Source organism: Ceratotherium simum, chromosome 10, assembly GCF_057802395.1.
Source record: "Ceratotherium simum simum isolate JZ-2026a chromosome 10, ASM5780239v1, whole genome shotgun sequence".
NCBI lineage: Eukaryota > Metazoa > Chordata > Mammalia > Perissodactyla > Rhinocerotidae > Ceratotherium > Ceratotherium simum.
The window spans coordinates 31,402,711-31,419,147 of NC_141909.1; the positions used below are offsets into that span (position 1 = coordinate 31,402,711).

Here is a 16,437-nt window from a genome sequence, read left to right on the forward strand (position 1 = left end):
CAGGTGGCTAGTGGCTGCTATATTGGACAGCACAGGTGTATAACTATGGTTGAGTACAGTGCCCTGGAGTCTGGCCCTGCAGTTGGATGCTTGGCAGTCCTCCTTGGGTAGTGAAAGAGAGGCATAAGATGAGGAGCAGAAAGTTTCCTCCGGTGGCAGTGTTGGTCCCATGCTGGTGGCTATTGAGAACTCATTTGCAATGCAGATATTTAGCAAGTCTTTGATAAATATTGGTTAAACGGATGCTGAATGAATGCACAATTAACACAGTCAAGTTTTCATATCATGAAAAATTCTTGATGTTAGTGGATATTAGGCATAATGGAGAAGCAAAGTAGAAGAGAAACACTGAGAATTTTATTTCATCTGTAGAAGCAGCACTGTTTCTCTTATGCTTAATCTTGTGCTTCATTATCATGAGTTAGCATATTAGTGATTATACATTTCATACAAAAGATATCATTTTGTCTTGTGTACTCTCTAATACAACAAATAATTTTATTTATGCCTAATATTTATACTTTTTACTAATCTAGTATGTTTTCATCTGCAAAACTTAAAATAATAGGCACTACTGGTTACTTGGTGTTTGGAGAAACATGCATATTTCAGTACTTTAGGTCAAAAATGCAAGTTAATATTCTTTGGATTTGACATTTTTATCTTGTCCGCTTGGAGTATGTTCTTACAGATGAGTTTCTAATTCATACTTTCTGCTGACATGCCAAACATGATCATTCTGAACAATTTATTTTCTGATAAATGATGATATATTACTAAAGTATTTTTATTTTGTCTATTCTATGTTTGGGACATTTAAAAAAATGTCTTTTTGTTTTTTTCTTCTCTTTTGAATAGGTGCCAATGATACTAAATTCACTACAGAGAAGTGTACAGGCAGTGCTGGTGGGAAAAATTCAAATTCAGGACTGGTTTAGCAATGGCATTAAGAAAGCAGCATTAATGCACAAGTGGCCACTGAAAGAAATATCTGTTGATGAAGATGATCAGTGTCTACTTCAGAATGATGGATTTTTTCTTTATCTTTTATGCAAGGATGGATTATACAAAATAGGCTCTGGATACAGTGGAACAGTTAGGGTAATGTGATTCCTTACAGTTCTTAATCATAGCAGAAGTTATATCCAGATATCCATACTGAATTGTGTTCTCTTTGTTTTCAACTTCATTTTTAGAGTACTGTCTAATTTTTATATAATAGTATTGCTTTAAAAATCATAAAAGGAAACATATGCATTGAATGTCATTCATCCGTTTGTGTTATTTTTCATTGGTTATTAATTGTGAAACTGTTCATAGGCTAACTTTTGTTATTTTGCAGGGCCATATATACAATTCTACATCTCGCATCAGAAACAGAAAAGAGAAAAAGTCTTGGTTAGGTTATGCTCAGGTAGGAGAATATCCACAATAAACCAAACTTTCTTTCTCATCTTTTAAAACACGTGGTTCATACTTGTTTAATCGGTAAATAATATCACTTCTATTTAAACACATATGGTGTATTTTTAATAATATGGCTATAATAATGGCATAGTGTAGTGTGAAGAACATTAGCTTAGAATTTGTAAGAGGTTTACTAAAGTATTTAGTTCTGGCCCTGCTTCTACTAGCTGTGTGACTTTGGACAACTCAGGTAACTTATTTGATCCCCTGTTATCTGTAAAGTGTGGATAAAAATGTCCTCTGTTGGAGTTTTTGTGTAAGTGAACCTCTAAATAAGAAAGACCACCTTTATCGTTAGCAAATCTGAATTGGGAATCTATCTGTGACCTGAGTCCAAATTAGAGCTTCTTGCCACAAACTGCTCCATTCTAAGTCTAGATCAGTACCTTTCAGGGAACAGTGTGTGGCCTGCCCAGTAGATAGCTACCTGTATGGAGGATCATACAGAGTATCATCAAAGAGAGAAAAGAGCTAGGCTCATGTTACTTTCTTAATGCTGTGATCTCATCACCTGACTAATGTGGCCTGATGGGTGTCAGTAGTCGGATACATCCCTCTGCTCCCATGGAGAGAAGCAAATGAACAATGGACAGAGGGCCAGAAGTGTTTATTTCTATATCATCCCTTCCTGAGAGGTGAAGCCCAAGTTCCCTTGTGGAAGGATATAGAATAAAGATATCCCTGTACACCTGTCTTTCCCAGTTCAGAGTTTGTTGTCAGCATCAAATGATAAAAGATATTTGAAAGCATTTTGAAGACTAAAGAATTATTGTTGTTGTTACATTAACAAATAATCCTGTTATATCAACTTTTGGGGAGATTTTGAAATTAAATTTTATTTCTTTTTTTTTTTTCCTGTGAGGAAGATCAGCCCTGAACTAACATCCATGCCAATCCTCCTCTTTTTGCTGAGGAGGACTGGCCCTGAGCTAACATCTATTGCCAATCCTCCTCTTGTTTTTTTTCCCGCTTTTCTCCCCAAAGCCCCACTAGATAGTTGTACGTCATAGTTGCACTTCCCTCTAGTTGCTATATGTGGGACGCCACCTCAGCATGGCCGGACAAGCGGTGCATCCGTGCGCGCCAGGGATCCGAACCCCTGCCGCCAGTAGCAGAGCACGCGCACTTAACTGCTAAGCCACGAGGCCAGCCCCTGAAATTAAATTTTAAATGTCAAATTAATTACTCAGTAATTGTCTTTTAAAACTTAACCTGATTTAAAATGTCTCATCAAACTTTGTTTTGCCACTTCTGTATTTTATCTAAGAAATAATGCCATGGAAAATACATTATTATAGAAACATGTTCAGTGACATATCACTTCATCTAAAACCACTACTCTATTCCTTTTTAAATATTAACCTAAATATTTCAGTTATTTTTTCTAAAATTATTTGTTAAAGTAACAGCGGTCATTTCTATTATTTACTTGGCAAGTGATATAATAATTTAGAACAAAATGTACTGTCCTGTGTGGTGTATCTAGTATATATATCTGGGAATATAGTAGAGTAAATTGATACCCAGTGGTGTACAGTTCCTCCTCTTATTAAAGTATACCCATGTTCTTATATTTTTAATCTTTAATCTATTTAAGACATCAACATTGATGTATTAGAGTATCTCAAAAAACTGTAATGCAGACCTATATGGCTACTTTTTCTGCTAAGTTGGTAGTGAAGAAATATTGTAATACATAACATAGCAAAATTTTTTGTTGTTATTAGGGTTATTTATTGTATAGAGATGTGAATAACCACAGCATGACAGCCATAAGAATAAGCCCTGAAACACTGGAACAAGATGGTACTGTAATGTTACCAGGTATGTTACTCAACTAGTCATTTGTTTTCTTTGCAGGTGATTTTAAGAGATGTGCATGTTAGGCCATTTAGACATGTAAAGAATGATTAGCAAGGAATAGTGCTTGCTTTCAAAGAGGTTAAAAAAATCTTGACATGCAAAGCATTTTATAGGCTATATAAAGTGAATGCATGTGAGGAAATCAGACACAGAAATATAAAGGTTTTTTATGTTTGTTTTCAAATTCTTGCCCATCTGCAGTCTGATCCCCCTGGCCCCACCAAGGTTGTTTCAGCTGCTTAATTGTTGGGGTGATGTTATTTTACTTTGCTCTTAATAAAACCACAACGCTGGCTCTCATATAGCCTGGTATAAGGAACCTTCTCTTTATTTTCACTTTAATAGCAGTTCACTTTGGGTTTTCATCTTTATTTTAAAGGATTTTCAGAGACAGATTTTAGGGTTGGTCAGGAATTTTTTAAAATTCCGTTGTTTGTACTTTTTAATAATACCCTGATAAGGCATTTTGGACATAATTCATTTTGCTTTAATTTCAAGGTTGTACATAGTATTTATCACTCAAATCACTCTGCTGTCTAAATTCTGAGGCAGTGGATCTTAAATTTTGTGAGATACTGGCAAATGCATAATATATTCTCCATTGTAAGACCTTTAAATTTGCATATACCTTTAATGCATTCTAAAGGAATTTATATTAAAATCTTGAATGTTGAATGTATCTATCAGTAATTTCATGGTAAGCAGCAATATTACTTCTAGGCACTTGGCCATCTGAAAATGATTGAATGTTCTGAAGAACACATTGAGAAGGATAATTGCTCCCAGGCTGCTTGTTAATCTTTAAAATATTCTTATAACTTCATCAAACATTTATTCGAACATTGTTGTGTATACATATATCCAAATTAGTGTGCATGACACCATGTTAAGGTAAATGCCACATTTTGTGTGTTTCACAAGTAAGCTACTTTGGAAAACTGATGACTTATTAAAGCCATTTTGTAGATAACTGTCTATTTCCAGATACGTCTACAGGGTTGTTTTTTTTTTAATCATCAGAACTCCTGGGCCATGTCTCTGATCCTAATAATAATAATAAATATTTTTAAATCATTACATGCACCCCATATATATACATATATTAAAAGTAATCATATTTATTATATAAGAAAAACAAAATTAAAATTAATTGTAACCCCACTTCCCACGATTAACTTATTGGTGAATATCTTTCCTGTCTTTTTCCTATGTATATATGTATAGACTTGTAAAAAAGTGATCATATGCTACATATTGCTTTTTTAACTTTTCTTTTTCACTTAGTATTCTGAATATATTTCCAGGCAATTAAATAGTCTTCCACAACATCATTTTAATGTTATAAAATATATGCCACTGATTAATATATGAGAATGGAAGTTCCTTCCAAATTTTTGCCATATAAATTATACTGTAAAGAGCATCCCTATCACTCTTTGTGCAAGTCATTTTAGGATAACGTCCTGGAAGAAAAATTCTTAACTCCCTGGCCCTAACAGATGGATACTAATAGAAAGGATTTACTTCTAAGAAACCCTTATCATTTAATAGAGATTGTGACTGAGAAGTCCATTTGAAAATGGTTTACCTATGGCTGTTTTATTTATTCCACCCTGATAAAAACTGACTTAACATGCTTATTCAGTTTAAATCCCTCTACATCATTTAACATTTGAAATGCAACTTTTAACAATACAAGTGTGTCTTTCTGTGTTTCATAAATATGTGCCATATTCATGGTGAAGAATGAACCAAATTTTGGGAGGATAGTCCCGTGTTGTATGTCTTCTGAACTGGCAGATGTTGCTTGATGTTTTCCTGAAGATGCTGTCTTATAACATTACATGATGGATAAAGAAAAGATAAAGAGAAAATCTTTTTGAAATCACACGGCAGGAAGATGTGCCCTCAAGCCCGAAGAATCCCGTTGTCATTTTTCTGTTTCTTTGACCTGGACTGCAATTTCTTCAGTAGTACTTTTTCTTCTTAACTAGGGGCAACTCTGTTCTGTAGCTTTCCCGTCAAGAAGGAGCAGAAGTGAATTGTCAGGTTTATCGATGGTAATGAACACCACGTTTAAAATTGACATAAATCTGCTAATTCCTTGAGCTTCATGTTCCAGCTTGTCTTACAGTCTAGTTTATAAATAAGTTATTTTCAACCTAGCATTGACAAACTTAAAACATACTTTTTTTTTTTCTGTTAGTTGTCATTTTAGCCTTTGTATGTTGGCATACCTTTTATATTGTATCTGTATGTTATTTACTCTTCATGTCTGGTGACAGGGTGCCTCAGATCATGAGGGTTTTTGCTACTCTTCTTGCGCCGCTTCACTCCTCACCCCTGCATTTATCTGAAATTATAATGAGTTTTTCTTCTTTGCTTTTTAGTTTAAAATCTTACTGCTTAGAGCTTGAGAAGCGTCTTTCTTGCGCCTCTTTGTATTCTGTACAGTGGACTAGGAACTCTTTCTTTCGATTTCTCCTCTCTTTGATTACCAAGTCTCTTGGGCTACCAGTGGGCCTTGTCTCCCAGTTTCTATTTCCAGTTTGTGATCACTGAATTCTCTATTTGGTAAGGGTCTGCCTGTGTTTTGCATATTTATAATAAGGAAGTATGCTAGTATGAAGCTCCTGGGCACAGACATAGAGTAATCCAGCTTATTTGGGTGGGCTCATTATTGCATTCCAAAAACAGAATTTTATGTTTTGTTGATTCAGGTGCAAATAGAAATGAAATAATTTTTTTGGTATTGTAATTAATGGAGAGATTCATCCTAGTTCTCTGCAGTTATTTTGGGAAGTGTGTGTGCTTTTATACTTGCTTGCTGAATATTTGTTTTTCCAAAAGGATACAGTTTATACTTAGATGTTGATTTTGCTTGTAGTTTCATGTTATTTAGTAGCAATCACTAACACATGTCCAGTGGTCTTTCTGTAATACTGGTATCCCTTGTTACAGTTAGTTTTGTGCATTATTTTGATCAAAGTATGTAGTGCACTGTTCTACAGAGATATATACAGTATTGACAAAATATGGTATTCGAGCCAAAATATATGAGCACTTTCAGACAAAAAGAAATACATAAGCATAGCTTTGTCTGTTCTATGAAGAATGAACTTTTAAAAAGTACATAGCATGCTAAATGCTAAAAATGCTGGGAATAAGCATTAAACTTCTAAGTGGAAACTGTACAACCAATTCTATTTTATAAAGCAAGGGATATCTGTAGTTGGACACCATAGACCTCAAATACAGAAGATTTAGGTCTATCTGTATTTTTCTGTGACACTAATGACTGTGATGTATGTCTGAGGGTAGAGTGTTGCCTACATTGCATGTGTTTGTATTGAAATGATTATGACCAAGATTATAGTTTTGTTCGTTGTGGTGCATGTTTATTATCAGACTATATCTAATACTAATTCATTTTGAAATTAGGTGAGCTCTCAGGTCCTTGATTAATGGAAGATTTATAAATGTAAGCACAAAATGTAATAAGTATTATTAGTTGAATTATTTAGTTTCTGCTAATTTGTAATTCTTTATTAAAAAGCACAGTCTCGTTTTGAGTTTGTTTATCCTTATTGCGTGGAGAACTCTCATTCTGACTTCAACAGAGGAGTAAAGTCATTTTGTGAGGTGTTTGTTTATATTGTAATATAATTACTTTTTTTTTCCTTTTGCACAGATTGCCACACTGAAGGTCAAAATATTTTATTCACTGATGGAGAATATATTAATCAGATAGCTGCTTCAAGAGATGTAAGTACTCTGAATCATGAGTAGCTGGTGTAAATGGAATCCCTTCCTCATAAATTATCTGATTTTTATTAGATGAATATAGAGCCTTAAAAGACCAGTTTAGGGGCCAGCCCAATGGCGTAGTGGTTAGACTTTGTGCACTCTTCTTCTGGCAGCCTGGGGTTTGCGGGTTCGGATTCCGGGTCCAGACCTATGCACTGCTTATCAAGCCATGCTGTGACAGGCATCCCACATATAAATTCAAGGAAGATGGGCACAAATGTTAGCCCAGGGCCAATCTTCCTCTGCAAAAAAGAGGAGGATTGGCAACAGGTGTTAACTCAGGGCTAATCTTCCTCACAAAAAAAAAAAAAAGACCAATTTATGCAACATAATGCTGTGGATATTTTGTTTCTTTTAGGATGGCTTTGTTGTCAGAATATTTGCCACAAGCACCGAACCTGTGCTGCAACAAGAATTACAACTTAAACTGGCCAGAAAATGCTTGCATGCCTGTGGTATCTCACTATTTGATCTGGAAAAGGACTTGCATATTATAAGTAAGATAGTCAAATAAGCCTTTCTCACGTATTTTGATTTTCAAATTCTTTATTCTTTTGGAAGTTAACATTGTGTTTCAGCAGTGCAGCTTATATTTTAGCAGCTATTTTGTTGTTTGTTACTCTAAAGCAATTTTAGAATTAATATGCATAAGTAACTGGGAAGTTTGGTCTTTAAAACAGAATATGATATGTGAACACCACTTTAAGGAAGTGACTAATAATTTCCACTTTTATTTTGAATAGAGCAAAAGAAAATAAACTTAGATTTGATAAGAATTATAGATAGACAATACTTGTGGACATCATTAGTTTACATGCTCCATCTTTATTCAAATTATTTAAAATTTTGAAAACTTCTCTTGTAAATGTTACTACAATAATGTACATAGTTGTCTCATTGAAACCTTTAATTTTTATTTGAACATGTTTTCAGGACAGCTATAAAATGATCCCATAGATTGTGAAAATGATAATTGGCCTAATGAACTGATTAATAATCTTTTATTTGGATATAGAAATACAGACAACTATAGAGTATTTCTTAGACTTAGTATTCTTACTCTCGCAGTGTCATAGTAGTAATTAAGATCACTAATTTGCACGAGGATCTCAATTTTGGTTTTCCATGCTACAGGTTTAATAGTGACATTTTTTAACTTATGGAATTCTTTGTAATACCCACGTTTTTGATATCTCTTTAAATTTAATAAACTTGATATTAGTGATTTACTTTGCATATTTTATGTTTTATGTAGTATTTTTTTAATTCTTCCATAGAAAAATGTTGAGTTGAAGTTATAGTTTTTAAATTTAAAAAGCTCATAAACTAATTAGTAGTTTGTATAATTGGACCAAATCATAACATGGGTCATATATAATTATTTACTTATAGTGTTATAATTTGAAAATATGCACAAGGGGTCTGTATGTGTATATGCACACATATGTATTCAAATTCATGGAGTAGCTACATGATATGTTCTTCTGTAGAAAAAGCATGGAACAGAGAATCTGAAATATCTTAGTTGAAATATCTGCATGGCATTGTTCAAGCCCCAGTGACTCTGTGTCTGGACTAACTGCACCAAGCTTTATATTTGTTCATTTGTAAACCAGGCAGTGTAGTTGTGAGGATCAAATAGGATAAGTTCATGCATTCTGTAATGCCTGAGGCCTAATAGATGCTCAATAAAAATTTGTCATTCATTAATTCAAGGAATACTGCCGACATTGATTTAAAAATTTTTTTATGTTTAAAAAATTAATTTGGCGCCAGTTTGGGACAAATAAAGAAGCTTATGGTAACTTTATTTTTCGTTGGAGTAGTGTACCTATTGTTAATATTTTTTCTAAATTCAGGCATATGACATATTTTGTCATCCTTGTTTTTGAGAGATATTAATTGAATTGATTTTTTAATCACTCAAAATAGTACAAGTTGTGCATGAAATTATTCATATTAAAAAATAATAGTATTTATTAGTCTTGTTGTATTATCAGGTACAGGATTTGATGAGGAGTCAGCAGTTCTTGGTGCAGGACGTGAGTTTGCACTAATGAAAACAGCAAGTGGAAAGGTAAATTACTCTTTTAGGATTAAAAATTAACATTCTCTGCTTTAAGAGATAGTCATTGGTACAATCAGTTGATTCATTTATAGTTCACATGTTTAAACATAATCATATTTTAAATTTTAATTTAAAATTATTTTATGTTTTTTATATGTTAAAATTTTATTCATGTTGAAATAATATGAAAGAAAATTGTGACATTTAAGAGTATAAAACTTTGTCAACTTTATAAAATGTTACACTTTTACAAATTTTTAATTATGGAGATGAGATCTTTGTGTAATTTTTTGAATTGAGATGAATTCACATTTTGTGTTTATTTTGATGAATAGGATATCCATTGCAAATTTCTCTAAATGTGCAGAAATACGCAGACTACAACTGGGGGAAGTAGGAGCATGAATAATTAAGTTATAGATTGTAGAGGTCAGTCTATAGAGATGGAAGCTTCTTTCTTATCTAGTGGGTGTGAGGTTAAAGTAAGGTAAGGTATTAAAAGAATTCTGAGAATTAAAATTATTGGTCAAATACAGTATATTTGTATTTAGGGCTTTTTACACTGGGAAAAATGAATTGAGAATTTTATGAATTCCCTTTTGTGAGTTTGGAGTATATTTATGAAGTATGTTGATTCGTATCTATTCAGAATACTTACAATGAAAGATTATAAGTATCCTGAGTAGATATGAAAAAACTATTATGAACTGTGTCTTTTTAGAAAAATATGCCTATTTCTCTCCTGCTGAGCCCACAGAAGTCAAATAGTACTAAAAAACAGTTTGGATTCTTATTATTTTTGTTTTTCAGTAAAATATGGAAACTTTTTTTCTCTCGAATGAAACCCGGTATGCTAATCCAAAAGGCACTATAATTCCGTTTTTTCTTTTTTTTGATATATAAGATATATTACACTGGCAAATACCAGAGTCTTGGAATCAAGCAAGGTGGTCCTTCAGCAGGAAAATGGGTTGAGTTACCAATTACAAAATCTCCAAAGATTGTACACTTCTCAGTTGGACACGATGGCTCCCATGCACTTTTAGTTGCAGAAGATGGAAGCATATTCTTTACAGGATCTGCTAGTAAAGGAGAAGATGGAGAGTCAAGTAAGTTGACTGATCAGATGGACATTCAGTAAAAACACTGTGGAATTTATTAACATAAGGTATATCAATTTCAATAGCACTAACCTCACCAAGTTAATAGAGGATTTTACTTTGGGGCATATTCAGTTAATGGTGTTGGTATACTTTTCATTAAAGAACTATGATTGCTGATTTCATTCTAGAGTTCATATTCATGAATTTTTATATGCTTTATGGATACATGGCTATTTATCTGTTTTGTCAGTGTTATTTTTAAAAACTTATTTCAATATATTAATTTAGGTAACCAAAAATTTTGGAAGGAATGCATATTTCAGAGTAAAGTACACTTTATGTAACCTCGTGTAATAGTATCAGTTTATGGATCACTGTTCTTGGTGTTATTTCTCCATGATGCAATCATTCCTAAGCAATGAAAAAATAAACAATTTTGTTTATTTCTTATCCTTCCTGTACTTCTATTCAGTCTTCTTCAGTGTCATTTTTTTTGTTTGGTAACTTCCATATACGTTATATATTGTAGCACAGTGTGGTAGCATCTTATGAGGATTAGGTTTTAAGTCAACATCTAATGTAAAAATCATATGTGAATAAAAGTTACCCTGAAAAAAACCTCTTAAAATAGCCATGAAATATGTTCCTGTATCTCATAAACGTCACCACAATCACTTTTTCCTTCTAGCATTTGGAGGACATTGTTTCTTCATTGCTTGAGCACCAAATAATGTAGTTGCCATATGTATGTATATGGATCATGTTATATGAAAAAATATAATGGTATTTTAAGTCTCAGAATTGTACCCAGCACAGCTTTATGTTTTTCTTCTGAAAGGCATGCAAGAACTGGGGTTGATTGAAGGAACAGAAGATTATTTCTCATCTTTTGCTCATTTCATGGATTCAGTTTTTAGAGCAGAGGCTGCTTGAATCACTCACATTTAAATTTATTTGCTCTCCTTCCATATGTATGTCTCCTTTCCTTACAATCTCTCATTGACTAGGTGTTGATTTTACTTTCCAGGATCTAGCATTAGAATACATGTGAGTCAGAGTTTGAGAAAAAAGGGAATTTTTTTAATATATATGATAATGGAATGGTGTTGATAATGTAAATAGCTAATCTAGAGATTGGACTCTCCAGAAGTTTGGTAGGAAACTGGTGTTTCCCATTGGGAATTTCAGTGTGCTACAAAGAAGAGGATCTGACAGTGATAGCCTAAATATTAATTAACCAGATGAAGCTTGCAGGTTGACTCATTTTAATTGACATGTTGGGAAGCCTAGGCCTTTGTGAAAATAAATAAACAAATAAATAAAGTAGATCATAAATGCAAATAATGTTTTTTCCTTGGGCTTTGTATACCATTTTTGTTTGTACATGGATGCTTTAAATTAATTTTATTTGTTTATTTTTTTTAAGCTAAGAGCAGACGGCAATCAAAACCTTATAAACCTAAAAAGATAATTAAGATGGAAGGAAAGACTGTGGTATATACAGCCTGCAATAATGGAAGTAGTTCTGTTATTTCTAAAGATGGAGAGCTATACATGTTTGGAAAAGATGCCATTTACTCTGATAGTTCAAGTAAGTTAAATGCCATTTTACTTTTATGCAAAGAAAGTCCAATACTAGACATTATGTATTGCAAAGATGTGTCTAGAAAATTAACATTTGTAGCATACTTTCTCTACATTTTTCACATTTCTTTCCAAATACAACATTTTGTGCTTCCTTCCTGTCTAAATGCTGGGAACACTGTTGCTGGTTTCGGGGAGAGCTAATCATGGGGTATGGCTAGTGCAGCTCCACCTTAGCTGTTAGTTTCTCTGGAGAGCTTTCCATGGACTCAGATGCTCATGTGACATGTTCCTGGTAGTACCCTGGGAAATGATTTTCATAACATAGTTGATTTATAATTAATGAATTATTTATCTCCCCCTGTTAGGTACTTAGGGAGGGATTCTCTCTCTTATTTACTGTTATATCCTCAGTGCCCAGCACAGCATCTGGTACATGGTGGAGTCTAAAGAATTACTTGTTAAGTGACTGAGTGACTGATAAACCAAATGTAGTAGATATGAAGGATAGAACTAGCCAAATAAATATATCAAACTGTCAGTCTTTTGGCTAATTATTTCCTATTTTGTTGGGTTATTTTATCCCAGAAATGAAAAGTTCTTCATTGAAGTGGACCTTTTATGTTACTGATGATTTACTAGGCTCCGAAAGGATTTTTGTGGTTGTTTCTTACCAGATTTGTATCTTTCCTGTAGGTTTGGTAACAGATTTGAAGGGCCATTTTGTAACTCAGGTAGCAATGGGCAAAGCTCATACTTGTGTTTTAATGAAGAATGGAGAAGTTTGGACATTTGGTGTAAATAATAAAGGACAGTGTGGACGAGACACTGGTGCCATGAACCAAGGCGGGAAAGGTAGGTGTTGAATGTGTGGATATTCAACTTTGTGGTGTCTTTTCATTAGTTTTTCAGAACAACATGGTGAAGAATCTTACTCTTTTCAAAACAAGTAGCTCTTTGATTTCATACTTATAAATTAGGAAAACCACTGAATTTCTTATTTATGGGACAGTTTATCACTGGACTAATTCAATATACTTTAGACTTTTAATTTCTGAGCAAATGACCTTGCTTATATGTTTTCCTTAATTTTATATAAAATATAATAGCACCTTTTTGGTTTAGCATTGTTGGTGACTAAATTGTTCCAGAAAAGTGCATTTTTCAAACTCTTTGTTATTGGCTCCTTTTATACATGTGTGTTCAGTTTTAACCATTTTTGGAAGCAGTCCATCTGGCAAATATTATCTTCCTGTTTAACAACATGAGCTGCCTGTAGTTAAATCAGTTCTTGACAACTAAAAGTGATCCTTAAGAATGCTTGACCGTTTATTAAGAGCTCAGTTGCAGATGCACCTTATTCACTGTTTCCTTTGCCCCAACACTCAGGCTATTGAAGGGAGGAGAGGGGTTTATCCTTTGCCATGCTTGTTGTGGTCTTTTTTTGGTAGTATTTTGCATCTACTTCATTCTTTTTTTGTATGTGAGGAAGATTAGCCCTGAGCTAACATCCATTGCCAATCCTCCTCTTTTTGCTGAGGAAGATTGGCCCTGGTCTAACATCCGTGCCCATCTTCGTCTACTTTATATCGGACGCCGCCACAGCATGGCTTGACAAGCAGTGCGTCCATCCGTCCGCGGCCGGGATCTGAAGCTGGGAACCCCAGGCCGCCAAAGCAGAGCATGGGAACTTAACCGCTATCCACCAGGCCGGCCCCTGCATCTACTTCATTCTTGTTCTCAATTTTTACTTCCAGCTACTGTCAGTGCTATCCTATACCCTTCACTTCAGTTCCTGGTTTTTTGTTTTTAATTTTGTGTGGGCTGGAGAATAGGAAATAGATTTAGAACTAAACATTGAACTGTGTTTAAAATATAAATGAGTTTAAGGAGGATCAATCTTTGTATAAATTTACCCAGAAACACGTTTAGCCCTTTTGGGGCCTTCTTGATGGCAGACTCTTCTGGATGTCAAGAGCCCACCGTGTTTTTTTGTTTCATACCTTATTTTTATGTGTGTGTATTTAAAATACTTTAGTATTTAAAAAAAGCAAGTTTGTCAGAGCATACTGATTTTTTTTTAAGAAATGAAGAACAAAAAGAAGAAGAGAAATATCTTACCCCAAAATGGAAATATTTTTTCTGTTTGCTAAACTAGTGAATTGTAGTTTTGGATAATATCTACTAGGCAAAGAGGAGAGAACCAGTTTGGTTTTCTATATATAATATAAATATATATTCAAATTATGTTTTATAAGAGTTCTGAGCTGAACAAAATTTATTATTCTGAAACTCTTTTGTGCAAATTTGGCATACATTTGCAACTATGTTATGGAGTCTTAATGCAAGTTTTGTAATAGCCAAAATAAAATTATTAAAAGCTTTTTTACTTAATAGAAACCACACCCACTCCGTTAGTAAGTAATGAATTAGAAAGTAGACTAGTAGTGTAAGACATAATGAATATAGATGCAGTCATAATGAACATAAAGGGATTTAAAAAAATTTTTTTTAAAACAGAAAATAATATTGAAATATAAAAAAATTGTTTATCTACCACCATGTCATCATTTTTCAGTAAAAAAAAATTATAAGATACAAATGTGTTGTATTACTCTTCCAAGCCTTGGTATTTTACTCCATCTCTCGCCAGAACTAAGCACTATCATGACTTTATTAATATCCTCTCAGTCACGTTTGTATATTTTTACTTGTTATTATATATTTTACATGTAGAAAATATTTATACTTATATATTTTACACATAAGAATAAGATATTTCTATAAGTGCTAATCTATTATTCATATTTTTCTGCAAATTATTATTTTTTTTGTCTCGCCATTTTGTTTGAACAAGTTGGTACATAGAAATCTAGGTGATTCATTTTAACCGCTGTGTAATAAACCATGCCACTAACATACCACACTTTATTCTCATCCTGATAGATGAGTTTATTTCCAGTTTTTCACTGTTATAAATAATTTTAAAACCTCCTTTATCCATGTTTTCTGGCACATGTGTGAGACTTTTCTTTAGTGTAATTGCTGTGTTATAGCAATTGTACCAATTTGTACTCCTACCAGTAGAGTTTGATTTTTCACATCACTCCAGTAGTTAGTATTGGCAGACTCTGATGTTTGTCAGTTTAATGGCTATGACATTGTATTCCATTGTAATTTTTTATTTGTTATATTGAAGGATAACATACATGCAGAAAAATACACATAGTATAAGTGTACATCTTGATGAATTTTCACAAATTGAACACATTCGTGTAATCAGTACCCAGATCAAGAAATAGTATATTACCAGCACTCCAGGAAGCCCCCCTTTATGTTCCTCTCCAGTTACAATCAACCTCTCCAGTTAACACCGTAAATTATTTTTGCATATTTTTGTACTTTAAGTGGAATCATATAGTATGAACTCTTTTGTGTCTAGTTTTTCACTCAACTTTATGTTTATGAGATTCATCTATATTGTTACAAGTAGTCATAGATTGTTCATTCTCATCGTTGTATAGTATTAAATTGTGTGAATATATCACAGTTTTAAAATCCTTTTTAGTATTATGGACATTCAGATAGTTTCTAGTTTTTGTTATTATGAATAGTATTGCTATGAACATTGCTGGTAAATGTTGGTGAAAATATGTGTGCATTTCTTCTGGGTATATAACTAGGAGTAGAATTGCTGGGTCTCTCATTTTTCTTTTAATATGCATTCCCTTGATTATTAATAGTGCGTTAGACTGTCTCTTCAACCTTTTTTTAATTTTTCTTGCCTTTTTCTTATTGATTTGTAGGATTTTTTTTTGTATATTGTGTTGTATGTGTTGCAAATATCTTTGACTTACCTGTGGCTTGTCTTTTACATTTATTTATGGTTTCATTTGTTGTATATAATTTTTAAGTTTTGATGACAAGTTTTTCATTCTTTTTCTTTATAAATGTTTGCTTTATGTAGTCAAGTTGGGGCCTTTATTTTCCGTATGAATTAGAATTAGTTTTTCTACTTGGCTTTGTGATTGGGATTGCTTTGAATTTAGAGATTAATTTGAGGATAATATTTATGGTACTGTTGGGATGATTAAATGAGTAATACATGTAGACCCAGGTACAAGTAAGTGCTCGATATATTTTAGCTATTGTTGTTATTAAAAATAGAGTCAGGGGCCAGCCCTATGGCATAGTGATTAAGTTCAGCGTGCTCTGCTTTGGCAGCCCGAGTTCGCGGGTTCAGATCCCAGGCGTGGACCCACACCACTCATCAGCCATGCTGTGGCAGCGATCCGCATACAAAATAGAGGAAGATTGGCACAGTTGTTAGCTCAGGGCTAATCTTCCTCAAGCAAAAAAAGAGGAAAATTGGCAACAGATGTTAGCTCAGGGCCAATCTTCCTCACCAAAAAAAATTTAAAGAAAGGGTCTTCTTCAGGATTGCTTTATTCTAACTCTAGACATAGTTATCCAATACTTGGTTGTCTAATTTCCCAGCCTGTCCATAGATTAGAAGTGACAAAAATAAAATAAGGCTATATATTC

The 16,437-nt window shown here is 33.3% G+C and overlaps 1 protein-coding gene across 13 annotated transcripts in view; it reads left to right on the plus strand.

Annotated features, from left to right (window-relative positions):
- The window catches only part of MYCBP2 (MYC binding protein 2), a 256,295-nt gene that overhangs the window by 52,645 nt on the left and 187,213 nt on the right, over positions 1 to 16,437 (plus strand). For all 13 annotated transcript variants that reach the window (XM_087435962.1, XM_087435968.1, XM_087435963.1 and 10 more), the window contains exons 6-14: positions 859 to 1,101; positions 1,343 to 1,414; positions 3,195 to 3,291; positions 7,022 to 7,095; positions 7,496 to 7,634; positions 9,138 to 9,214; positions 10,110 to 10,314; positions 11,735 to 11,899; positions 12,589 to 12,747. In XM_087435962.1, coding sequence (XP_087292088.1) covers positions 859 to 1,101; positions 1,343 to 1,414; positions 3,195 to 3,291; positions 7,022 to 7,095; positions 7,496 to 7,634; positions 9,138 to 9,214; positions 10,110 to 10,314; positions 11,735 to 11,899; positions 12,589 to 12,747 — 1,231 coding nt within the window. The remainder of the gene's footprint in view (positions 1 to 858; positions 1,102 to 1,342; positions 1,415 to 3,194; positions 3,292 to 7,021; positions 7,096 to 7,495; positions 7,635 to 9,137; positions 9,215 to 10,109; positions 10,315 to 11,734; positions 11,900 to 12,588; positions 12,748 to 16,437) is intronic.